Source organism: Leguminivora glycinivorella, chromosome 9 (genome assembly GCF_023078275.1).
Source record: "Leguminivora glycinivorella isolate SPB_JAAS2020 chromosome 9, LegGlyc_1.1, whole genome shotgun sequence".
Taxonomy (NCBI): Eukaryota; Metazoa; Arthropoda; class Insecta; order Lepidoptera; family Tortricidae; genus Leguminivora; species Leguminivora glycinivorella.
Window position 1 is genome coordinate 1,576,213 of NC_062979.1, and position 27,296 is coordinate 1,603,508.

A 27,296-nucleotide genomic window follows, 5' to 3' on the forward strand; every position below is an offset into this window, starting at 1 on the left:
GTACCTATTTTTATTTTACAAAGAACCAGCCCTAATGACCTAATAACACCCAATAATGTCAGGAGGTAATTCTAAGGAACTAGGAGCACAGTTAAAGTATACACAATTAAAAGCCAATTGGTATATAAACAACAAATTAATACTTTAATTGAGCTTAACATTAACCGATTACAAGCATCCTCATCTGAATCGGACTGAAGGCCCGCAATGCGGGGGTTGTTCGATCATTCCCGCTGACGTCACAGGTCGTCGATCTTAAGATTTTATCAATAAATAAAAACCTGTTATTCACTTTAATTGAGCTTAACATTCGCATTCTCCACCCCGCGAACTCCCAATTGTCTTAACCTAAACGTAGACCCGCAAGGCGGGGGTTGTTCGGTCCCGCGGTTCATACAAGCTGAGGTCACATACAGGTCCTCGAAGGTAGGGCCTCCGAATGTGCAGGAGGTCACCTGGAGAGCGGGGATTCGGATCTTCTGGAGGAGCTTGCCTTCGCGAGGGTCGACTTTTAGTACCTGAGGAAAAGAAAATAATTGTCAAATATATGAAAATAGTGCTCGTCCCTCATCAGGATTAAGTAGTACCATTTTTTGTGTTCCATTAATATGATGCCCATGCCCATTGAAAATTGACACTTTCACTGAACAATTTCTGGGTAATCAATGCTTTAACTATCTTCTGTTTGGACAGTTAGACATCTCATGTTCTACTAATCTGGTTACCATCGAAGTTAGCGACGCAGAAGGTTGCCGTCAGTGACTATGGTCATGCCATCCGCTAAGTCCACTGTTTCAACTGTCTACAGTTTGGGGTTTACCCTTGAATCGCCGACAGACACTTGTTCGAATATTATTTCAAAGACAACGTTTCAAATAATTTCATTTCATCGACAGTTCATATCATAGAACAATCGACACAAGTAAAATCAAACCGTAGACTTTTATTTCGTAGATAACTTACTCCGAGTATACTTTACATCGTGGTATTTCATTTCGTGTTTTTTCATTTCATTTTGTTTTACATTAAATACAATTCATTACGCATAATATTATTTCAATTATGATTCTTTCTAAAATTGTACAATTTGTAAACTGTTTGTTTGGTCACAGTTCTAAGCTAACCCAAACCTACTCTGTAAGCTGGTCGTTTTTGTGTGTGGTCACAGTTCTAACCTAACCTAAACCTAATTTAAAAGCCATTGGTTGTAGTGTAGGTCGCAGTTCTAACCTAACCTAAACCTACTCTGTAAGCTGGTCGTTTTTGTGTGTGGTCACAGTTCTAACCTAACCTAAACCTAATTTAAAAGCCATTGGTTGTAGTGTAGGTCGCAGTTCTAACCTAACCTAAACCTACTCGGTAAGCCGTTTGTTTCTGTGTGATCACAGTTCTAACCTAACCTAAACCTACTCTGTAAGCCGGTCGTTTTTGTGTGTGGCCACAGTTATAACCTAACCTAAACCTACTCTAGGATTTAAGCCAATGGTCATAGTTTAATTATGGACGTAAATATGTGATGTGCCACGATAAAATCGACAATTTGAAGTTTCCTAGAATAGAAACATCTATTAACGTGTAGTACGACAAATGAGAAAGTATTGTAATAATACGTCGAATAAATGAATTGCGATGTTTTGTAGTTCTGCTATTTGAAGTACTTTGAAACGAATCAGCGATGAAACAATATTCGTTGAATAGTATTTATAATAACTAAGAAAATTTCAAATAAATAGTAGTTGAAACAAAATTACTCGAAATAATTTTACTCGAACTAAACTTTCGATGATTTGTTGTCGATGAAATGATATTCGATGAAAAGTTTGTCGGCGAAACAAGGGTACACCACAGTTTGGACATCTCCTGTTCTATTATGTTAATCTGGTGTCCATCAAAGTTAGTTATCCAGAGGTTATTCTCGAGAGTAATATGGTCATACAATCCGCTAAATCCAGTGTTTCACTCTCCCGTTACACTCACCTGGTATCCATCAAAGCTAGCGATGTGTCGTCCGTCTTCCACAAAGGCTAGTGTTTTAATTATCTACAGTCTGGACATCTCCCGTTCCACTCAACTGTTATCTATCGAAGTTAGCGATCCAGAGCATATAGTGTCTATGGTCATGCTAAGTCCAGTGTTTCAACTGCAAACAGTTTGGACCTCTCCCGTTCTACTAACCTGGTGACCATCGAAGTTAGCGATCCAGAGGTTGCCGTCAGTGTCTATGGTCATACCGTCCACGATACCCTCTAGTCCGTTTTTCGCGTAGTTGAACACGAAGCGGGGGTTTGCTGTGGAGAAAAAAAAATAAACTAAGTATGAAACAGTTATATAACATAACCTATAACATACATCTTCTACATGATAAAAACTTATTTGCACTGGTACTTAGTCTAGTATTTAGCTCGCAAAGTCGCAAAAACTTCGTTGATCGTCTATAGTAATCCATATTTGACCCAGCTCGTAAAAATGAATAGGAACTTAGATATGCTCTCTCTGCGAAGAACCATTCGATTCAATAACTGGTCGCTCTTATACATAGCTGAAGGAAAATTCAGACTCGCCTCTCCGTTTATATAGATTAGATCAGATATAGCACTTGTCTACGGTAGGTACTAAAACGTATGTCACTTGTATATTATATTATTTAGTAGGTATTAGATATGCGACTAGAAAAGCGTCAATAACAAGAAGAACTTACAAATCTCCCCCGTCTCCACATCGTAATCGTACCGCCGCACATCATACTCGAAGGAGTCAGCATAGTAGAACGCCTTCTCGTTCACATTCCAGCACAGTCCGTTGGAGATGTCCACTCCTTCTATCACCTTCTTGACGCTGCCGTCGGGGTCCATGCGGTAGAGGTTGCCTTTCTTTAGGTGGAACTTGCCGGGCTCGTATTCGTGGCCCATCGTTCCTGGAAATGTTAACTTTTCTTTAGAATACTTGGTACACAGGGTATAATGGCCACTAAAATAACAGATGTATGATTTAAATGATCACATTACTAACAATAAGTACTGTAAATTTGAAAGTTCTAATTCAGCTTGACTAATCAAAATGTATATATGTATCTAAACATCAACAAAAAATCATCAAACATCGCGTCCACGCGATGACCTTCCCCGACCTCGACCACGTGAACAGCTTCGAGTCCTTGGACCTCCACGAGAACGGCGTGAAATGTGACATTCTGCAGATGCAACATTTCTGTTTCCAATCGGACTAGTAACTGTCTTGAGTCTCTGGAGGTACTACTTCATTTTCATCTTCAGACGACGAAGACGAGGAGTGAGATGACTGAAGATAACGGCTTGAGGGTTGAAAATCCGCATCAAGTATATCATCATCAAAATCACTAAGTTCTAAGTCGGACTCGTTTAGATTTAAATATTTTTCTAATTCTGCATCCATCAAACCTGTAACAATATAACACTAGGAATAACCGCCCAAAGTCCTAAATTTATGACATAGCAATAATATACTACTATTGCAATAACGACCCATCGACCTAATTCTAGGACATCGAAGTTTGCTCTTATCTCCTTCTCGAAATAAACCACAGCGGAGATAAATTTTAAATTATTCATATAGTATAAAGCTTAAATAAGTATTTTTAATTAAATTTAAGTTAAAATAACTCAAGATTATGACGAAAAAAAACGGATTTACTTACCACGTTTACGCGAGGATGCCATCTTCTCAACTTTCGCGTGTCAAAGAACTGACATTTGATTGTCAAATGTCAAACTGACAGCTCCATCAAGTGACTGCGTTCGGTTCCGCCATATTTAAGACACAAACCTTTCGTTTCACGCAAATATTAGGTATCGGTACGTGTTAGAAGCGTATGACCTAATTTTAGGACCTTGGGCCGCTAATTGATAGATTTAAATACTAGCTTGGGCCGGAAGGACGACTTTTCTCAGTCCTAAAAATAGGACGTTGGGCCTTACGAGGTTAAGCATAAATATTTAATACTGCATAATAATCATGGCAGTCAAGAGCATACCCAGTTACACTATAACGAAGTTTATGGACTTATGGTACCAGGTCGGTGTCTGCGGGCAAGCTTGTCGTGCCGAGGGTCACTAATTACTACGGCGATAGGTGTATTCAGAAACGCCTTCCCTACATACTCAACAGCCTGCCCTCTGACATCAGACAGGAAACATGTAAAATGAAGTTTGCGAAAAAGCTACGTAGTTACCTTAAAAACTGCATATAATAATTAGTATTATAGATAATATAGTTATATGTTGATTATATATACATGATAATAGTGATAATGTAAGAGAGTAGAGACTGCTCGATCCCACAGTCAAACCGTGAAAACTGTTTTGTGGGACACTGTTCTAATGTAAACTGTTTATTTGTGTGTTAATAAATAAATAATAAATAAAAAAATAAATAAAGCTCACTAGCAGAACCACCCCGGCAACGCACCAAACCTCTAAAATTATAAGTAGAAACTTCCGCTAAAGATGTTTATATTAACACACCAGCGAAGTGCCAGCATCTAAGATCAGACCTAAGTCTGATGCAAGTTAAATGCTAACATTTAACCTATTGTTAGCATTGTCTTGAATGTCCTGATCCACCTCAGCAACTGTCCTTAACTCCTTGGCACCTCCATCTTTGTCGTCCCACTTGGAAAATTCTGCAATTTTTTTTTCAAATTCACCAGCAAACAGCCTTCCTCGAGTATCCGTTTTAGCATTGTTAAACCTATTGTTCGGATTGTCCTGATCCACCTCAGTAACTGTCATTAACTCCTTGGAACCGCCATCTTTTGCCATCCCACTTAGAAATTCCGCAAACTCCATTTGAACTTACCAGCGAATAGCCTTCCTCGAGGATCAGCCTTAGCATCATTAAACCTGTTGTTAGGATTGTCCTGATCCACCTCAGCAACAGTCCTTAACTCCTTGGCGCCGCCATCTTTGCCGTCCCACTCCACTTCGACGATGCAACGCTTCAGACCTACTACGAAGTGATTGGGTTTGCCTTCTACGGGGATCACGAAGCCGGGCATGTCACCTGAAATAAGCACTTGTTTGTTAGAATCAACTTGAATTCTCTATACTTACTGTAAATCAGGACAGTAAGGATAAAGATACAATATGGTGCACGGAAAAAACTGACAATTACAGACCAGGTTGGGGTCGTCTGCAGTCAACATGTCTGGAGGTTGGTAAATCTATGGATACGCAAGGTCTAAGTCAGCAAGTGTGTGAATTATTTAATGCCATTGGTTTTGTACGTAATGACACTAAAATAAAAGCGGTAAAATCGTTTCAAGAAAAGTCCTTAAGCACTGCTCTCGTATCCTTGCCGCTGGATGGGTCATATTTGTGGGTGGACTTGTCGAGCTTACGAAGTTTAACAGCAGCTACCGATGGTCCCAAATATCGTCAGGCCTACCTTCAGCCATAATGCCACTACCCCATATTACAGCACCATATCTAAGAATACAAACACTATTTAAAGTCGCCGTCAATAGAATTTTTGAACAATGTAAACAAACCTTGTAGTCAACATATCTTTAATTTCTATCCTAACTCATCAGATACTGGCTAAATCCATGTGTTATTTAATCAATTTATATCACATTATGATCCCTAACCTTTAGAATAATAAAATTGTGCTAGAATATTGATATTTTATAGAACGGTTTGTTTACATTGTTGACAATTTCTATTGACGGCGACTTTAGTGACTACTTACTGAGAACAGCTCTGGTGTGCTTGCCGGTGGCTGGGTCGTATCTGTGGATGGATTTGTCGAAGATGCTCACGAAGAACAACACCTGCTCCCTGTGGTCCCAGTGCGGGCCTTCCCCCAGCCATACTGGCTCTGTCACTGCTTCTAAAGTCACCATCTGAAATTAGGTACAGAACTTTTTTTTATTCGTAAAAGCACCAAATATACCACATCTGTTAAATTTGTTTGGGCGAGTTACTTTTTGTAAGTCGAAAAACTGCGCGACATATTACAGTTCAAATTTAACCCTTCGCCCCTACATTTTCGATCAATTTTTAAATTTTATAGCTCGTTGATGATTACTAAGGCACGCGCTTTATGAAGACAATTGACCGGTGAGCCTTACGTTTTTCAAATTTGACACCTTTTTTTAGTGCCAAGATTTGATTGACCGTCTAAGTTATTCTCCTTGCGTTATCCCGGCATTTGCCACGGCTCATGGGAGCCTAGGGTCCGCTCTGACAACTAATTCCAAGATTTGGCGTAGGCACTAGTTTTACGAAAGCGACTGCCATCTGACCTTCCAACACGAAGGGTAACTAGGCCTTATTGGAATTAGTCCAGTTTCCTCACGATGTTTTCCTTCACCGAAAAGCGACTGGCAAATATCAAATGACATTTCGCACATAAGTTCCGAAAAACTCATTGGTACGAGCCGGGGTCCGAAGTGTTCGAACCCGCGACCTCCGGATCGAAAGTCGCACGCTCTTACCGCTAGGCCACCAACGCTTCATCATTATCTATACATAAACGATAAAACATCAGGCCGTCTCTAACGCACTATTTGTAGGTGCGATAGGGACGGACTGATGTTTTATCGTTTGCCTGCTTGGATTGCATAATCTCAAAGCGTAATTTCCTGATCATCGATCCCATTCATCAAAATTGATAAGTCAAACACTTAACACAAAAGTATTATCTAAGTGTTGTGATTAGATTAAGATTCTCAATCTCAATCAATTGCGTATTTTCTTATCTTTCAATGCGTAAGATTCTCATCAACAATATAGATTTTAACTTCTGATTAGCAGAAACGTCTGCAATCGATGCCGTTAGGCTTAGAATAAATTTAAAAGTGGAAAATGTCTGCCTTGGGTGAGACTTGAACTCACGGCCTCTGGATCGATACTCCAGCGCTCTGCCAACTGAGCACCCAAGGCAGACATTTTCCACTTTTAAATTTATTCTAAACAATATAGATGTTTGTGTACATACCAACCAACGTACATATTAGTATTGTGGTTACATACATAATTACACACATTACATAAAGTCTCGCCTGTATTCCCAAACGGGGTATATCCCACAGTCGACTTCTACGACAGGAGGAAAGCGGGGTTAAAAAGTATTATTGCTATTAATTGTAAAAATAACGTCAATGTCATTAAGATTGAGATCAATATTTTTTATCCAAATCTCAATATCCTAATGTAGTAGGTATACCAGTGATGGTAGGTACTAGGTACTGATGGTATTACATTAAAAATATCGGAGCTGACAATCTCTCACTAATATCTGAACAGGCACTCTTGTGGAGTGCACTTTAGTGCGTTTTCACATTATCCGGTCCGATATCGGATGTGAGACCAATATCCCATCGCAGCCATCATTGATGTTTTCGTTTGAAATCCCTCACATTCGATATCGGATCGGATACTTAATGAGAAAACGTACTAACGTCTTGACAATACAGGCGTTAGAGTGCGTGACAATATCTGATGACGACACAATACCATCTGTAAACAACGATTTTACTTAATACGCGTATGAATAATGATCCAAATTTGTAATAAGTAGGAAGTGGACGCCATAGATGAAGGATGAAGATCAATATCAGACCGTGATTAGAATTGATATCAAATGTTGTAAACAAGCTGCGGAAAACCCATAGAAATCTGACGCACGGGAAAATAAATAAATACATATGTAAATATTATGGTTTCCTTTTATATCACCCTAGGTAGCTCAATCAAGCTCAATAGAGCGGGTATTATTTGCGCCTATGTCGATAAATATAACAATAAAATACCTAAATATGTACGTTCATATATAATTTGAAGTTAATACACTGGCTCATCTACATAAAAGTTATCTATTTTACCCCAGTCTCCCCTATTTTAAATTAATTTTATTATGTTACAATTACAAGTTTATGAGTGACTGGCCGGAAAAAGCACACCGGAGGAAGTTGTGGAAGTCAAAGGGAGAGGATTTTGCCCAGCAGAGAGGTGACCTACGTAATAGATTATTAAAAAAAAAAAATATGCCACCCAAATTAATTATAAATAAATAATTGACGTCATAGTAAAATTACTCACTTTGTTACACAATTTGAATATCCATCAATGGCGTCCAACGTTGTGCGCTCTCGAACGCTCCGAGTTGTATTGTCGTTGAATGAGATTAACAGCTGGTATTAAATGTGTGGAGATCCGCAGACGAATTCTGGAAATTTCCTGAAGTAGATGGCGCTAAACAAAAGTCCCTGTAAGAAGAAAACAGTAAAAAAAAAACTTAAATATATATTGTAAAGTGTTTGCTGTTTCTTGAACATTTGTTGCCCATTTAATTGAATTAAATATGAATTACTTATATGAAAAAATAGAGCAGGTAACATAACGCTAACAAAACCTTGATCGGCGGAAAATTGTATGATGGTTATTAATTAGTGGTGTAGATAAAAATTTACGGAAGAGCACAAACGCATATTTAATTATCCTCTGAGAAAATCGGAAAAATCCGTAGATTCTCGTAAACTTTATTTTACAAGGGTATTGAGTGGCTAAAAAGACGATAGGTATATAAATTAATAAGCCTTATGTTTTGAAATGAGACAGTTCTACCAAAGTATAGATCATTCTCAAAACTGGAAACCTTACAACTCTTACAAGCAACTACAAGTCTCGAAATATCTTTTGACATTAGGTACTTACCATTTGTTTTGTGTGAAGATTACGTATTAACGGAAACACAGGATGCAACCGGAAGAAAACAATTAGGTACTTACTAATGATTCGATGTTCCCAAACCCATGCTCTTGGCTCCTAACACCATAGACCGCCATGCTCTTAAGACCAATGAAGTCCTTTCTGTTCAGTCGATGGTGAGTTCGCTAAGATTTTTTTGCTTTCGACCCTCCAAGGATACCTACCCAAGACGAAACTCCAAACGGTCTTCGGAAATTCAATACACAGAGTTTTCTCTCCTTTTCTATAATGATACGCCAGGTGGAAAACGATTACGGCTGCCCATGGACACCCGCAATAATAGGCGAGACGGCTAAAAAAACTAATTAGTCCGTCAGTTACATTATCAAAGAATTTTAGACACGTATTTTTTCTTTTTTCTCGTAAGCGAAAAATGACGACGGTACAGTGCGTTGAAGTTTAGCGTGACTTCACGCCTAGGTACTTTCAATTTTTACTTAGAAGTGACGTCTCAAGCCCCCACTCCGGTACTTTGGTGCTCTATATCTTTGTATTTTTCATTAATTAGAAAAAGCGAAAAATATGTGTTCAGTATTTTTGGACGATCTAACTGACGGACTAAACAGAATGCCATTCTTTTTATGTATTCTTCATGCATCCCTATAGTAGGAGTTGTAACTGTTGTAAGTGCGTACCTATTCATAAATGACGGAACCCTCAAAAAACTCAAAATGCTTACAGTTATCAGAATGAACAGGTATCTAATCTGCGTTTATATGTGTGACAAGAGATCGGCTCTACTCGAGATAGCGTTACTAACTCAAACAGCTACTCACTATAAAACTAGAAAATACTAGATATCTTTCACTCTACATACTGAATATTTTGTAGAAATATGTAGTTCGGAGTCTGGTCCGGTACAATAGTCGCCATCAGATACATCAGAGCGGCTAAGGTGGTCCAAAATATCTGAACACTCACTTAAGAGCGTTTTCACATTAAATGATCCAATATTGAACGTAGGACCGATATCCCTTCGATTTTAAGCGCCATCTTTGATTTTTGCCTTTTACATCCTTCCTACATCCGATATCAGATCCAACGCAATGAGTTTCCGAATCTTGTTAAGTACCTACATTTGCAAGCATACGCTAATCATAAAGACATGCAGGCAAGCCTAATCTAAAGGTTTATATTTCTAGACGTATTAATACCTAAAATAGGCAGGTCTTTCTAATCTTTTAATAATTGCTCGTGTTACAATTTAAAATTATATAATTGCCACAATGTAGATTTATCTTTATCTACTTACTTACTACCTACTCAAAGTAAAGAATAAAGTAATGTCGATATCTAATTTAATTTCTTTTGATTATCGTTCCATCTGAAAGATTAAGTAAAGTAAAAGTAAGTAAAGTAAAGTAAAATTTATTTCCAAAATAAGTCATTTTGTTAGTCAGACATTTAGTGGATCACACTAGGCAGAGCCTGTCCCGTGACTCCACGGTTTTTACATTATTTTGAAAGACTATTATTAAGTTTATATACATTATGTTATTATTATATTATTATTCAGGAAATCTATTCATAAGGACATTTCAGTATATTTAATTCACTAGTATATAAAAATGTGAGATCTATCAGGCTATTTATCTTAAATCAAAATATATATATGATTAGAATTTACAAGATTTAGATTTAGGGTTACCATACATGTTTTACAGATAGAGCATAGAGCAACAATTCATTTTTATTATACTTATTTCTAGGGGACAAGTCATGCACTGTACCTACTTACTATTATTTAATTATTACTTAATTATTACAAGTCAGTATGTGTGTGTGTGTGTGTGTGTGTGTGTGTGTGTGTGTGTGTGTGTGTGTGTGTTTGTGTACTGTGTGAGCACAAACACAGCATGCATGGGTGCGTGCAGACATATGAGTGCGATTAAACTATGAAATAATCTGCAGGATGCTTTCAGCTTCTCTTTGTTCAATGTCGTGTAACCATTCTTTCAGCCTACTTTTTGCTTTCCTGACGTTTATATCTTTAATTTCGCACCTTTTTACGACCGCATTGTACAGAAAGGGATGAGCAAACTCCGCAAACCGTCGGGCAAAAGCAGTACGAACTTTGGCTACTGGGATTTTAAAGGTTCTTGCTTTCAGCATGTCGTTATACCCCTCAGACTGTCGGACTTCTTTATGCACTTTACATGTGGTTTCCAATATAAACAATTTGCGGACACTTAAAACTTCTGCTTCTTTGTACAAAAGGTTGGTTGAGAAGTGCCGAGGCATTTCAACTACAGATTTTAAAGATCCGATAAAATAATCGAAATATACACACCTACACTTACCGATCACAAAAGTTTTTACGTAAGAAACTTTTGGTACAATATAAGAGAGTAAGAACAAGTATAAATAGAATATTTCATTTTGTCCATGCCAGCGGCCTCGCATTTGCGGACCATTCAGTGGTGACGACCTTCACGCAGCGCAATAGAACTCAATGTCGGCTGCTCGCGTGCGGTCCGTTTGTTAATGTAGGTAAGAATTATGAAAAGGCGGCATTTTGCGAACATCAAAGCAGTGAGTCTTCTGTATTTACTTGAACTTATATATTCTGTGGTAAGGTGACGAACCCAATCATGGACAGTTTAAGAAAAAAATTCGCCAGTTTTTGATATTTCACTGATAAATGTAAAAATTCTACCGCCAAGCGTGTTAAATCTTGAATGTCCTATCCTTCTTCTACATTGCAAGCGTATTGCAGAATAGATACTCCTATTGGTTTCTTCATAGTTAACAAATTAAAACTAGGTGTTTTTTCTCCAATTATGGACGGCAGTTCTCCAGTAATGGATCCCCCATTATGGACAGTGAAATAAGTTTAAATTTTTACTTTTAAAGCCAACTGATACGCAATGAGTCAATTTTATACACCATAAATACAATTAGTTTGGGTTATTTTAACATAGGATTGTTTCTTGTAAATTTTGGTTTTGTAAATTGTTCCTTGTCCATCATAGGAGGTAGGCAGTTTTTCGGGTCCAGTAATGGACACTTGCAAAATAACATCATTTCTTTATATCTTTGGAGCAACAAACTAGTATGTTTTATTACCTTATCTCATGCTTAATGCAGTAAGTAAAACGCATTCAAGATTACACCGTGCGTTATTTTTTTATTATTTTATACATGAACTCATCTCTCTTAGCAACATTACTAAGAATTCGTCTTGATATTTTTTTCAGTAAACTGGTGAATTTTATCTTGTCTCCAAATCCTTCAGAAATAACCGAATTAATTGAAACTTCAAAATTAAACAGCTCTACAACTCTAGTTTATGGTACATAGCCGTCAGTTTTTAGAAACGTATATGGGCGATTCTCTGTAAGCTTGTAATCGGCTGTCCTGGCCGATTTTTTCAAAAAGTACTTCAATTATTTAAATAATAAGCACGTCTAATAAAACTTTAACCTCGAATCTTTACGGGCCATCATTTTTATAACCATAACTATTTTAAGCGTTTTACTACACGTAATAGCAGCTCTAAAAATACAGTCCCCTGGCTGTCCCCATCACTGTCTTCCCACCTAGAAGTGAAAGTTACGAAAAAAATATTAAAACTAAATACAAGCGGCAGTTAAATCAAAACAATCGAATTATTAAATTATATTATTGTAGTATAACGAGGTCTGATTAATTGGTTATTTATTTAATAAAGTCCAGTAAACTTTGTCCCCAGAATTTGTATACAGTCCCCTGCCTAAAATATTTAGCCATATTAAAAAATAACCACTATGTTCGCAAACGTATTTTTGAGTGAAACGAAACGCGATCGCTGTGAAGTTGGTTACCATGCCTAATGCGGCGGCGAGACGCCATTTTGTTTAGTGTCAGAGCATCACTTGTGAGGTGAACCCGCGTTTGGACCGCTGCCACACCCAGTCCCCTGGTAAGAGTCCCCTGGTAAAAGAAATTTTTATTTCTGTTGAGATTTTCTTAAAAAAGCTTCTGTTGATTATTGATGTGCAAATATGCCATAGAAATAATAAATGACTGATCAATATAAAATGACTTTTATCTAAATACATGACACGTTAAAAACAGTCCCCTCATGCCCCAAACAGTCCCCTGTTACGATTTTTTAGAAAATCGTTAATAACTCGGAAATTACGTATAAATTCAGCGGGTCTCCTTATGTAACTAAAATAATAGTTAATTTTAGTCAACATAGAACTCAGATTTTTGGCAATAGTTAAAAAAAATTGACAGGACAGCATTTGTATGGGACCTTCACGAGCTTACAGAGAATCGCCCATTTTAGATACTTATTTTTAAGGATTTGTGTTTTTTTGTCCATAATGGCATCACCGTCCATTATGGGGTATTTTACCTTATTAGTATGAGTGCGGTATTCTGCAAGGTGGATATGTCCCAAGTCTTGCTCTAGTCTAGAAGTCTAGGATATTGAATTTATAACATAAATAAATAAATAAATAAAATAAATATTGGGGGACACCTTACATAGATCAACTTAGCCCCAAACTAAGCAAAGCTTGTACTATGGGTGCTAAGCGACGATATACATACTTAAATAGATAAATACATACTTATAAAGATAGAAAACATCCATGACTCAGGAACAAATATCTGTGCTCATCACACAAATAAATGCCCTTACCGGGATTCGAACCCAGGACCGCGGCTCAGCAGGCAGGTTCACTATACCGACTGAGCCAGACCGGTCGTCAACATCTCGTCTAATTATACAAATAAAGAAATGGAACTCTCCTGCACCTCTCCAGGAAATTATGGTGTCAATTAAACCGCCTAACGGCCCAGCCACGACATTGGGCTAAGCGCGGCAGCGATGAGCGGCGGCCATACATTGGAGCGAGACACAGCGATGGGACTTTTCATTCACACGTATGGCTGCCGCTCACCGCTGTCGCGCTTAGACCAATGTCGTGGCTGGGCCGTAACGGCCCGGTCACGACACGACATTGCTCTAAGCGCGACAGCGGTGAGCGGCAGCCATACTTGCGAATAAAAAAAAAATCCTGTTTATTTCTAAGAAACATACATGCATTTATGAACTTAACTGCTAGTCTTAAATCAAAAAGATTATTTGAGTTAAGGAGTACATGTGTATTGCTATTTATGTATTTTATAATGAAAAGTCCCATCGCTGTGTCTCGCTCCAATGTATGGCCGCCGTTCCCCGCTGTCACGCTAAGACCAGACGTCACGCTGAGCCGTATAAGAACCGGGCTCGGACGATGCAACTCTTTCGGGCACAAGTGGGGATGGAGAGACTCCGCGCTATGCGATTGCGGCACCGAGGACCAGAGTCACCAGACCATGGAGCACATCATACAGCGGTGCCCACTTCGCGCACATGCGCGGATCCAGGGGTGTCATGGGGGTCATGACACCCCCCCCCCGTCTAGGTTGGCCATACAAATAGACCACGTGATCCCCCTCCTGTGGCCTGGGGCTTTACCACGTGACCCCCCCCCCCCCCCCCCCCGGGCACAAAGCTGGATCCGCGATTGTTCGCGCATATTCGGGTAGCCCGCATGATTTGCTGGACTTGACCCAATGCTGTGCAGTGGTTGCAAGACTTAGATATTGCCTTGTAATCTTTTATTTTAACTATTTATACATATCGCCATGCGATTAAATAAATAAATAAAGAAATACCTATCTACCTACAACTATGTTGTTACAAAGAGGGTCGAGTATTATAGAGAGTTACTGTCGAAGTAAAATGTGTAATCACAGTGCATAGACTGCCATCTCTTGACACAGGCTTAAAACTTTTGAAGCTAAAATAAAGTTCACGCAATCTTGCCGTGTGGTCTTTATCTAAAAATATCAAAAAATCTTTAGGCCAGAAGGCCAGATATAAAATGCAGTATAATCTGGTTACACATGACTATAGATTATAACAGCTAACGTCTTTCGCAATGGACCGGTGTGATAACTTTATCACTGATAATGACAATATGTTGACCTGCAATGCAATGATCTTCAAATTCATGTAATATGGGTTTTTATTTCATCAAGCAATACATATTAGTTTAAGGGCCGGTTGTATCAAACCTTTGTCACCGTTAAAGCGTTCGTTGACCTGAGACAGCAACGGACTTGAAAGCAGTCGCCGTGGCCGTATCGGCCGTGGAGTCATCATAATTAAATTTTATTGTATGGGAAGTTCCATAGACATCTGCTGCGTGACGATGATGTGTCTATCAAATGTAGTTGATGCTACTGGCCCTAACCCTTTCGCCGCTATAGGCTGATGAAGACGTTACCAGGTGCCGTAGCCGAATGGCATTTCTGCGACGCGAAACGAAAACTAAACGCCGCGAAAGGTAGTCTGGCTTTGTCGCGCCCATACGCAAGAGCGATAGAGAAAGATATCTACGAGCTTTTCGTTTCGTGAGTATCTTTGATCATAGGTATGTATGCCTCCCTTTTTCTACAACGTGAAGAAAAAGGACGGCATGTTGTCTATGATCATATTTCTATGATAGTGTAATATCGGCCTAAGGCTGATATACGACTATGAATGTAGATATTAAATATACTTACTTACTTACTTTGTTGGCGCGACGACCCAAAGTGAGTCTTGGCCTCCAACACAAGAGCACGCCACTTTACGCGGTCCAGAGCGACCTCTCGCCAGCCCTCGTTGACGCCGAGTTCACGAAGATCTGCCTCCACTCTATCTGCCCAACTATATTTAGGATGGCCAGCAGGACGGACTCAAGGAGGAAAACAGCCTCCTAGTAACAGAACGATATTAAATACAGACATAGACAACCTTTTATTGTTTAATGACTGATATCCTTGAACCTGTTATTGGGCAGACCTTTCACACCAAGCCCGGTAATCTTGAAGGTGCATCCACTTGGGTGTTTCTGTTCTTCACTGATGTTGAGACGCGCAGTCGTTACGAAAAGTGTGTCGAAATTGGCGCCTCCGAAGGTGCATGAGGTGACCTGGGGAAATAATTCCATATTTATTTATTTATTTATTTATTGGTAAACATGATTACATGACTTTACAGCTAACCATTGCGTCACGTATCTTAGACTGACATAACAAGAAAAACAAAGTAGACATATACATTTACAAAATACAAAATACAAAATCATTTATTCAGCAAATAGGCCACGGGGGCACTTTTACATGTCAACATTACAGAGTATTCATGAAAGTTAAACAAATGAAATTAATAGAAATATTAACTAAAAATATTAATCATAAGCAAAGTAGCTATACACTGATATAGAATTAGAGATGTATAAAGTCTCTAAATGTCATATTATTACTAACTATAATCAATACATAAAGAAAGTGCAAACAGATACAAAGATAAAAGAAATCTATAATACTTCAATAGTTGTAAAAGACTGAATATTACAAGTAAAAATATTATACTTAATCAAATAATCCATGGAGATGTATAGCGTCTCCAAGAGTCAAATTTTATAAAATTAAAATATTTAAAAGTAAAAACCTTTGTCAAATAATACAAGAAAAAATAAAAAATACAGAAAATGAACAGCTAAATTACACATTTCAAGAGATGTACAAGTCTCTAGTTGTCAATCATTAAAGAACAAATCAAGTTTACAAATAAGGGCCAATCAAGGTTACAAATTAAGTTTAAAAATATAATCAAAATCTCAGAGATGTATAAGGTCTCTAAGTGTCCAAAAACTAACATTAACTTAATCAAACGACAACAAGGTCATTAAAGTAAGGAGTCTATTTTAAAATAAAATATAATCAAAATCTCAGAGATGTATAAAGTCTCTAAGTGTCCAAAAGCTAAAATTAACTAAATTAAACGACAACGTGATGGTCTCTAGTGTCATCCTTAAGACATTACTTACTTAAGTTTAATTCTTACAAGAACCGAATGTAGTGTCTCGCAATCCGCTCAAAAGTAAAGTTAAATAATCTAACAAAACATGTGGCCCAGGTAAGCTTGAACAGACCAGTCTCCACAAACAGCACCCGTTCACGAGTATGACGCGTATCTCAGCCATCAAAATGTACAATAATAGGCATACACCTAACAGACATTTTATATAGGCACAGTTGAACACCTCGCATCCGTCGCCTCACACAATCGCATAATTATGTTTTTTTAATAAACTGATTGGTGGTTGGCCCTATTAGTCGCACCTGATGGAAAGTTGCTAAAGTGAGATGAGCCTAATATGAAACTCAATGGTTTAGTAACGTAATGGCGTATGAACACTTGATTTAAAAATAACTACGTAATTGAATTCTGAAGATAGATAGATATAGATAGATAGTGAGACTAGTAGTTCGCCTCAAACTTAGGACTCGCATTATCTGGATACTATTAGGAACCCTATTGATTTAGTTAGTTTTTTATGGCTTTTCATGATGTTTCAGAAATATAAGTGAATCGAATTTTAAACACCTGTTTAGCGGGAACCTCCACACGTTGCATCAGTTCTCCTTTAGGGGATATCTGCAGCACACAGCCTCCGCCGAACACTGCCACCCAGAGGTTCCCGTTTGTATCGATAGTGCAACCGTCTGGAGCGCCCTCTAGTTTGTTCGTCTCGAAGTCGAAGATGTACTGGAGATTAGCTGAAATAAATCGATAATGTCATACATTGTGTATTAAGGGCGGAAAGTGAAGGATTACGAACGAGAGGCTGTTTGAAGTTCACTCGCGAAGTATTTATCGCGAATTTTAAAGTAAATATATTGAAATACTTACGCTGACATTTCGAACATTCGTCCGCCATCTTGTAATTTTTGACAGATCGTGGAAGGCCCCGCCCAGGTATTCACTTTACCGCCCTAAGGCAGTAAAATAGCTCATTACGTGTCATGCCTCCATGCATGTAATAACACCGTTTACGAGCGAGTGTGATGAAAAATATATTTCATCAGATGACAACCAAAACTTTTTGTCGCCTGACGAGTTCCTTATTTGGGGGCCAACCCACACTAGATACCATTTTTAGAGCGTCGGCGTCTAATTAGAATTCGTTTCTCGGGAGTGTTAACGCCTTTTCAAAACAGGGCCTTTGCAAACCTGTCCACTTAGTTTTTGATATGTCTTGGGGATCAATTTTTGAATTTCGAAAGCACAAATTCGAATTCTGTGGAAAACGACGTAATGCTATTTTTGAAAAAGGACGGCTACTAATTTTAAAACTAGTGGTAGATAATGACCACTCGTTTTCGAATCTGTTAGTAGAAATTAAATCGCTAGTAGTGGAAATATTATTGAACGAATTTCACGAAATCGAATGGCCGAAATTCAAAAATCGGCCCCCTGACCCTGACTCAAAAATATATACTTACAAACATCTCCAGTCTCAACATCATAGTCGTATCTTCTTATCTTCCTCTCTGGTGAGTCTATGTAATACATGGCCTTAGACCCCAGGTCCCAGGCCAGACCGTTGGAGATAGAGATCTTGTCGCATAGCGGAGTAAGACCGTGTGGGTCCAGGCGGAATAAAGTGCCTGCGTTCTTGTCCAGGTTGAATTTCTCGTCTTCGTGCCCCATTGTGCCTATAATATAAGCAGGTATACTTTTTAAGTTCATCGATAACAAATGCCACTAAAGAAGTATAGAAAAAATCGCAGGCAATCTGACGCCCGGGGCTCATTTGTCAGAAGCATCTAGGTAAACTACCCGGGTATACTTGTCCTACTGACCAGTGACCACCGAGGCAGTAAAACCCTTAGTCCGTTTTCACATTATTCGATCCGATGTCGGATGTCTCGGAAGGATTTCAATGGAAAAAATCTAAGATGGCGCCTAAAATGTATGGACACATCTCGGACACTGGCGCTCGCACATTCTAAGCTCGTGTAGGTGAACGCGTACTATACTATGCTTGTATGAGTGAAATATGACAGGTCGACCGTTCGCGTTTTTGACAGGCGGTAACTGTGAGGTAACCAAGCGGGAGTGGGCTGCACTTTCAGCGGGGAGCGGGAGTGGCCATATTGTACGATAGTACTTTTTATTATACTGTGGTAGGGGATATCGGTCCGACATCCGATATAGGATCGGATAATGTGAAAACGCACTTAAGCTCGACTTTCCTTTACGTGAGTTTACTATTTGCAATAATAGGTCTTGGCTCGCTCCGTGAAAGCGTGGTGAAAGCCAATGGGAAACTGATAACGTGAGCTCAAGGGTTTTATTGCCTCTGTCGTCAGTTTGATTGCGGGCAAGAATAGTTTAGATCGATTGTCAAAAACGATTGGACCGGCACCCCGATGGATAAGATATTGTATTTAAGTGCCTATATTTGCATAAAAAACCGGCCAAGAGCGTGTCGGGCCACGCTCAGTGTAGGGTTCTGTAGTTTTCCGTATTTTTCTCAAAAACTACTGAACCTATCAAGTCCAAAACAATTTTCCTATAAAGTCTTTATAAAGTTCTACTTTTGTGATTTTTTTCATATTTTTTAAACATATGGTTCAAAAGTTAGAGGGGGGGGACACACTTTTTTTTCCTTTAGGAGCGATTATTTCCGAAAATATGAATATTATCAAAAAACGATTTTAGTAAACCCTTATTCATTTTTAAATACCTATCAAACAATATATCACACGTTAGGATTGCAATGAAAAAAAAAAACACTCCCCACTTTACGTGTAGGGGGGGTACCCTAATAAAAAAAAATCTACTTTTTATTTTTGCACTTTGTCGGCGTGATTGATATACATATTGGTACCAAATTTCAGCTTTCTAGTGCTAACGGTCACTGAGATTATCCGTGGACGGACGGACATGGCGAAACTATAAGGGTTCCTAGTTGACTACGGAACCCTAAAAACTGGATAGCTCTTTGTAATGGTTAAAACTTTACCTGCATAAAGTCGGCCTCTAGGATCCGCTTTCCCATCATTCAGCCTGTTCCTAGGAGAATTCTGGTCGACTTCTCGCAGTTTTCTCACAACCCTGGCAGTGCCTACTCCATCCCATTGAATAACTACGAAGTCACGCTCCAAACCCACTACGAAATGGTCTAAATGGTCTTCTAGGGGTACTATGAAGCCTGGGCGACCCTCTGAAATGATAAAACAAACAAAAATAGGACAGCAGGAAAATTTCACTTCACTTTTCACTTTTTGAAGTTGACACGGGCACAGAGTAGTAGCAACCCTAGACGTCACTTCTTGTCTAACCGCGAAGTGAGAGTGTGGAACAGTTTGCCCGAAACCGTAATCAGTGCACCAACAGTGAACTCATTTAAAAACAGACTAGATAAATATTTCTTGAATGGACAAAACACAAGTGCAGGGCATTGATGTGGACGTATCAGCTATAAGCTGCCTGTGCATTAAATAATAATATTTCGTCCTGGATACTTTAATTGATGACATCGGAGAAGGTATACTGATAATACTTTTCCAAAGAGATCATGTATGCTTCTCTTACCATATGGAATGGAAAAGCACCGTCTATACTACATAATAAAATTAATAAATAAATAAATATTATAGGACATTCTTACACAGATTGACTGATCTGACCTTTCATCTTTTGCCGGTTCTGCCCCATAAAATTGAAATGGACCCCTGCACCCATAGCATGGTCTCGCGATATAGGCCGTCCCTCTCGAACTATTTGTAAGTGCGACAGAGACGCCCTGATGTTTTATCATTTGTCGCACGACCATCCTTGCCTTTTTTTTGACGGAGTGGGAATGCAGTTACGCTCGATATATGTGTGGGACTCGCCGTTTCTTTCCCCTCCCCTAGCGAGGGGGGAAACTTGGCCCTACCCACTAAACCCACTCCGGCGTTTCATCCTCTCTGCCGTTCGTGAGGGCGGGCTGGGATTCACCATGGCGCCCTCCGCATGAGGAGGGGGATCAGAAACGCTTGATCCCCCTCGCTGGACGACCATACTTGCCTCTGATGATTGGTTTACAAAACCCACAGTATACAAATAATAAAAGAATAATTAAGATAATAATTATTGTCTTCGGTTACCACAATTATAACACACTAGCTTTTGCCCGCGGCTTCGCTCGCGTTAGAAAGAGACAAAAAGTAGCCTATGTCACTCTCCATCCCTTCCACTATCTCCACTTAAAAAATCACGACAATTCGTCGCACCGTCTTGCCGTGAAAGGCGGACAAACAAACAGACACACACACTTTCCCATTTATAATATTAGTATGGATGATATGAGAATATTTAGATTTTAAATACTCACCTACGGCAGCACTAGTGAGGGCATTCTTATCCGGTTCATACTTATGTATAGTGTTCTCATTAATGCTGACGAAGTACAACGCCTGCACACGCTCGTCCCAATGAGGGCCTTCGCCCAGGAGAAACGCACGGTCTGCTATCACCTCTACTCTGACTGAATCGTTTACTGATGACATTACTGATGTCGACGATTCCAACACTGACGACTGAAAAATGAACATTATGAGATATTTTTAAATAAAATTAAATAAATAACGGCGATGGACGACTTATATAGATTGCTTCCTTAATAATTGGCCCGAAACTGCCCAAGATCGGGAAGATTGGAAGAGGGGGGAAGCCTTTGCCCAACAGTGGGACATAACAGGCTCCTAATACCTAATAAAACAATAATATAAAAATTTTACCTTCCAATAAAATTTGTATTATTTTGCCTGGTATATCCGAGGTCTTTATAGAGAGAGTACGTCGTAGACGTCGCATCGGACCGATAGATGGCGCCATCGTTCGTTGTAAGTCGCTCCGGCGTCTCACCGCCGCGATGTTGGTAGTCCCGTTTTTCCCCACCTGCAACACAAGGCCCCCCGCGCCCCGACCCGCCACCAGCCACCCTCATTGTTGAGGAGAAGTGCCGACGGTATATTAAGCCTACCAGGAAGGCATCACTCAGACCTCGGATATACCAGGCAAAATAATACAAATTTTATTGGAAGGTAAAATTTTTATATTATTTGTGCCGTTTGTATATCCGAGGTCTTTATAGAGACCTGTTTATTATCTCCTGGTGGCGAGTCAGCTGGCGCGCAAGCCTTTGGTAGCCCTATTGGCATAGCATAGAAGAATAAGTGAATCAGTTGAACCGATTTGACAGATGTATCAGTCGAAATAGCCTTCGATCCGCGAATATCTCGGTGCCAGAAACGCATAAAGAGATTTTCGTGATGACGTTTAGCTTTAGTCAGCGAATAGTTAGAGAAATGACATTATTATACCTACATCGCAGATCAAAACCAAAAAAAAGATGTAGGCGAGGCTGACTTGAACAAGATACAAAAACCTTAGATACACTATTGTTATTAACAGACACGTTATTTTAAGTCAGTCATTGACTCTAGGGTAATCCATTACCTAATCCAAAACCCGATGTGACGGATTTCTACTTCGTGCAATGAAGGTCGACAGAGTAGACTGAGAGGTGGAGACGTCCGTGTCGCATCGCTGGTGGTTGCTGAACACGTCGTGGTAGCAGGTCAAGGGGTGAATTAAACACCGCCACACATGCGCGCTTTAAGAGCGTAGGCGGAGCGCAATAATGGCGGTGCACCGCACTAACGCTGGCGTTGCGCCCAGTGGGCGCTAGCGGGAACGAACGAGCGCTGATAGCGAGCGCAACGCGCGCGGGACGCGAGCGGAATGCACGCGCATTCAGCGCGCTGATAGCGTAGCGTTAGCGAAGCGGAATGCGCTTTATGTGTGGCGGAGGCTTAATACGTACCGTTGTACGGCGTAATGCAGGGCTCTCGCAGACGAAGAGGTACGATGACGGGCGAAGCAGAAGAAGGCGAGGTCACCGAAGGTCACTTACTTGGCTCCCAGGGGGTGCATACTGACCTCGTACGACAGTCTGTTGGAGTCAGCAGTTACTGTCGTAGTTACTCGTAACAGAAGAGATGTAGTCCTGCCATCGTACAGCATAACATACAACTGAACTGTGCATAGCATATAGTGCTATGCGAACCTTAATCCGGCTGCATGTCACTTCAGTCGCCAGCGCCACCGCCTGTTGAAGATTATTCTCCATCGGAAGAGCTTTACTTCGTACAATGTTCCGATTATTGAAGGTCTTATCGGGCTGCAGATGCAAGCAAAACAGGGGCGATTGGCCTACAGCTATCGGCAGCTGTACGAGGTAATGCTGGAAACTGCAGCGGTGCAACCTTCCGCTGTAGACCACGAAAGTTGTGAAATTTATGAAATCAGGTTCTACGATCGAATCAAGCACTATATTAATTGAGTATAGTCGATCCAGATGATAACTACTGAAGTAAATACTCCTGAGTTCCTGGCCCCTTTCGCTTTGAGCTGGAATCTGAAGTTCACTAAGGCGAAGCAGGTTTATTTTTCCCAATTTGTTTATTAGAGGCTCGGCGAATAAGTTAATCTCTCGAATGGACAGGGGGCGCCACAAGTCTCCGGGAAATCGTCGTGTACTTGGAACCCCCGCGGCCAGATTGCCGATCGGTTTTGGTGTCCGCCCGGTAAACAGACGCACGCTCAGGATGCAGGACGCTGGCTCGAATTCAGATCTGGACATTCTGAAAGGGATTTTTTTTTTTTTTAATTCCGCAAACCTTTACGATGTCTTTGACCTACACAATGAGCGATGTACAGGAATCACAGGGTCTTCTCGCGAGGCGCCTCTCCGATTAGATAGCTCGCGAACATCGTCAGGACACCCTCGCAGCAGTGCGGCTCCTCGTCCGGTTATTGACGTCTTACCTCGTTCAACTATGGGTGTCCAAACCACGTTAGGACGTAGCATCTTTAGAATTTATCTGTTCTCACTTCGGCGACGGAGGAGTCCTTGGTCAAAATAGAGTGTAAATACAGTCGTACTTCACGGGAACTGGAAAGAGAAGAGTGGATACCATAGTGTACAGGATGTCAGCTGATAGCGGCGCCCGGCGTCACATTGGAGGGTAGTATCAGCCTGGTCAGCAACAGAGTCTGCAACGATACCGTAGCAGACGGAGCCTGGATAGTCGTGGTCGTGGCACCATTGTAGGGGAAGACAGTGTTCGCGGTGAGCGTGACATCTTAGGCGCGACGGGCGTTATCAGCGTGGCGGCTAGCAGCACCAAGGGCCCACATCAGCAATCTTACCAGCTTGTCACTGCAGCAGACGCTGTTATGTTCGGCGGTGAGATTGAGACGGCCGTCGTCAGCTCGAAAGGCGTCTCGATGCCCTGTCGCGTCACGCAGTATCGTGCTCGGTGGCCTTCTCGAGGTGGCCGCCGTCAGCGCTGGAGGCACCGGCGCAAGCGTGGCAGTCAGCTACATCGGTGAACAGCATCAACAGAGTTCGCGGCGTCGTCACGGCAAACGCGGCAGGAAAATTAGCGACGCCTTCGCGGTAGCCGCAGTATTGCGCTCGGTGGCGCGATGAAGGTCGCGCGTCTGCAATCTTACCTCGTGCGATCGAGGCGACATCAAGGCGCCAGCATGAGCGTGTCGGCCGACGACACCGGTGGAAAACTTCAAGTAGCTTGCGGCGTTGTCACGGCAGACGCAGCAGAAGGATTGCGACGCCTGTGCAGCGGTTAACAGTATTACGCTCCGCATCACCACTGAGGCGCCAGCATAAGCGTGGCGGCCAGCAATACTGGTGGACAGCTTCGGCAGGGTCGCGTCTCGCGTCGTTGTCACGGCATATGAACGCTCTACATCACCATCGAGGCGCCAGCATAAGCGTGGCGGCCAGCGATACTGGTGGACAGCTTCAGCAGGATCGCGGCGTTGTCACGGCAGATGAGCTCGCTGCATCACCATCGAGGCGCCAGCATAAGCGTGGCGGCCAGCGATACTGGTGGACAGCTACAGCAGGTGGACAGTCAGCAGGATCGCGGCGTTGTCACGGCAGACGAACGCTCTGCATCACCATCGAGGCGCCAGCATAAGCGTGGCGGCCAGCGATATTGGTGGACAGCTTCAGCAGGCTCGCGGCGTTGTCAAGGCAGACGCACGCTCTGCATCACCATCGAGGCGCCAGCATAAGCGTGGCGGCCAGCGATACTGGTGGACAGCTTCAGCAGGATCGCGGCGTTGTCACGGCAGACGAACGCTCTGCATCGTCACCATCGAGGCGCCAGCATAAGCGTGGCGGCCAGCGATATTGGTGGACAGCTTCAGCAGGCTCGCGGCGTTGTCAAGGCAGACGCACGCTCTGCATCTGTTGGAAAAATCAGCATGCTTTGTAAACCAAAGAAAATGTTAGCTAACCACATAAACGCACTTAGAACATAATTTAAATGTTTGAATAAAAAGTCAGATGAATGTTCTGGTGCGTTGGGAATTCATTCTTGTTTCGATCCTACTACTATTAACATCCTAAATTGTATCAGTGTCTTCCGTTCTCCGTTAACATAATAAACCATCTTCATAACCAAGTCATCGTTTCCTTCCATCAGGTCATGGGCCTGCGCTCTTTCAATAAAAATCAAGTTTTGAGCGATAAAAAGTGAATATAGTTAATACGGTTGCCGACGGCAATGGCGTCGTCCAGTATAAGTTCCTCAGCTCCACTCGTAATGGAAAAACTAAAGGGAATTGAAAACTATAGTTCTTGGAAATGTATGATGAAAATGGTGTTGATTCACGAAGATCTATGGGAATTTGTGGAAAAAGAGGTTGACGAGAAAAAATCCGAAGATGCGAAGAAAAGCCAGAAAGCGCTCGCACGCATTGCATTATCCGTGCAATCGACGGCCTTCGTGCACATAAGGAACGTGACCTCGGCACACAAAGCATGGAAGAATCTTCAGAATGCTTATGAAGATAAGGGATTATGTCGGAGACTAGGCCTGTTGCGAACTTTGTTTAGCACAAAGTTGACGGAATGTCAAAGTATGGAAAAATATGTCAACAGAATCACGAACGTCGCACAACAATTACAAGATATCGATGCAAAGTTGGATGATGACTTTGTTGCGGTAATCATGCTGAGCGGACTTCCTGAGGACTACGACCCGCTGATCATGGCAATTGAGAACTCAGACCTCAAGTTGACTAGCGAAGTTGTATCGGCGAAGTTGCTGCAGGAGACGTTGCGACGTGAGGACAGCAAACGCGACGGAGATGGAGTTACAGCTCTGGCGGCTGCGAGGAAGCTTCCCAGGTGTTTTGCTTGTAAAAAGATGGGACATATCAAGAAAGATTGTCCGACGTTGAACAAAAAGAAAAGTAGCAAGCTTGTGATGTCATCGTCAAAGGTTCTGCTCACGGCGCTGTCGGTGAACGTTGAAAGTGATCTTTGGTACGTGGACAGTGGGTCGGCGAGTCATCTTTGTCGAGATGTGAACATGATGAGTGACATGAAGTCAGATAAATCGTTGCAAGTGACTGTGGCTAACGGAGATAAACTATTTACGGCTGGTAGAGGCAATGTTAACGTGGAACAACGTGATGGCAATGTAAAGACTATAAGTGACGTGTATTATGTACCTAACTTAGCAGCTAACTTATTGTCAGTAAGCGCCATGGCTAAAAAAGGCTATAAGATAGTATTCGACTCCGATGGTTGTGAAATTTTAGATAATGGGGTTATTGCCGCGACGGCTACTTTGAAAAATGACGTGTATATCCTTGACACTGTTGAGGCTTGTTCGAAGGTTCCTTTACAGAATAAACAGGTTGCCAACGCAGCAGTGGAGGAGGAGCGTGCGGTTTCTAGCGACGAAACTGTCTCTGCAGCTTCAGAGAAAGTTTGGCATCGTCGTCTTTCGCATCTCAACAGGAGAAGCATGGAACTTTTAAGAAAAGGTATGGCTTCTGGTATATCGTATGATAGTAGAGATTTTGAAACGTGTATAGCGTGTGTCCAAGGTAAAGCGAGTAAGGTACCGTTTCCGAAGAAATCTCACAACAGGGCTAAAGAGGTCCTGGGTTTAGTGCATACAGACGTCTGTGGACCGCTACCATCGGCCTCATTCAGCGGTGCTAGATATTTCTTGCTCTTCATAGATGATTATTCTAGGAAGACGTTTGTGTACTTTTTAAATAAAAAAGGTGAAGTATTTGATAGGTTCAAAGAGTTTAAGGCTTTAGTGGAGAACCAGACAGGTAAAAAGATAAAATCGCTACGCAGCGACAACGGAGGGGAATACACCAGTTCTGCTTTTCAGGCATACCTCAGGAGCAATGGCATCGTGCATCAAACAACAGTTCCCGGCTGCGCTGCCCAGAACGGGGTCGCGGAGCGCGCGAACAGGACAGTGATGCAGGCGGCAAGGTGCATGCTACAAGATGCAGGCCTGAGCAACGAATTTTGGGCGGAAGCTGTCAACACGGCAGTCTACGTTAAGAACCGTTGTCCTACGAAAGCTGTACTGGGGAGCACTCCTGAAGAAAAGTGGAGTGGCAAAAAGGTATCACTGAGTCATTTACGTATCTTTGGTTCTGTGGCTTATGCTATGACTTCAAAGCGTTCGAAATTAGATCCGAAATGCAAAAAGTACATTTTTGTTGGGTATTGTGAGCATACAAAGGGTTACAGGCTCGTAGACCCGGAACAACCAACAAAATGCATCAAAGCCCGAGATGTAACCTTTTTAGAAAATACGTTCATTGAAAAAGCA

The 27,296-nt window shown here is 41.2% G+C and overlaps 2 protein-coding genes across 2 annotated transcripts; both read right to left on the minus strand.

The window, feature by feature from the left end:
- Position 1: 1 nt before the first annotated feature.
- LOC125229374 (regucalcin-like) lies at positions 2-10,067 on the minus strand. The gene is made up of 6 exons (XM_048134196.1): positions 8,079-10,067; positions 5,725-5,878; positions 4,834-5,037; positions 2,699-2,914; positions 2,176-2,288; positions 2-518 (listed from the first exon to the last, which is right to left on the minus strand). The coding sequence occupies exons 2-6, from the start codon at positions 5,876-5,878 to the stop codon at positions 294-296; spliced, it is 912 nt and encodes a 303-aa protein (XP_047990153.1). The 5' UTR covers positions 8,079-10,067; the 3' UTR covers positions 2-293.
- A 5,437-nt stretch (positions 10,068-15,504) lies between these two features.
- Positions 15,505-21,167, minus strand: LOC125229373 (regucalcin-like). Its single transcript, XM_048134194.1, has 5 exons — positions 20,945-21,167; positions 19,589-19,789; positions 18,063-18,275; positions 17,164-17,336; positions 15,505-15,703 (listed from the first exon to the last, which is right to left on the minus strand). Exons 1-5 carry the CDS (start codon positions 21,162-21,164, stop codon positions 15,536-15,538), a joined length of 975 nt encoding a protein of 324 aa, XP_047990151.1. The 5' UTR covers positions 21,165-21,167; the 3' UTR covers positions 15,505-15,535.
- Between the last annotated feature and the right edge of the window lie 6,129 nt (positions 21,168-27,296).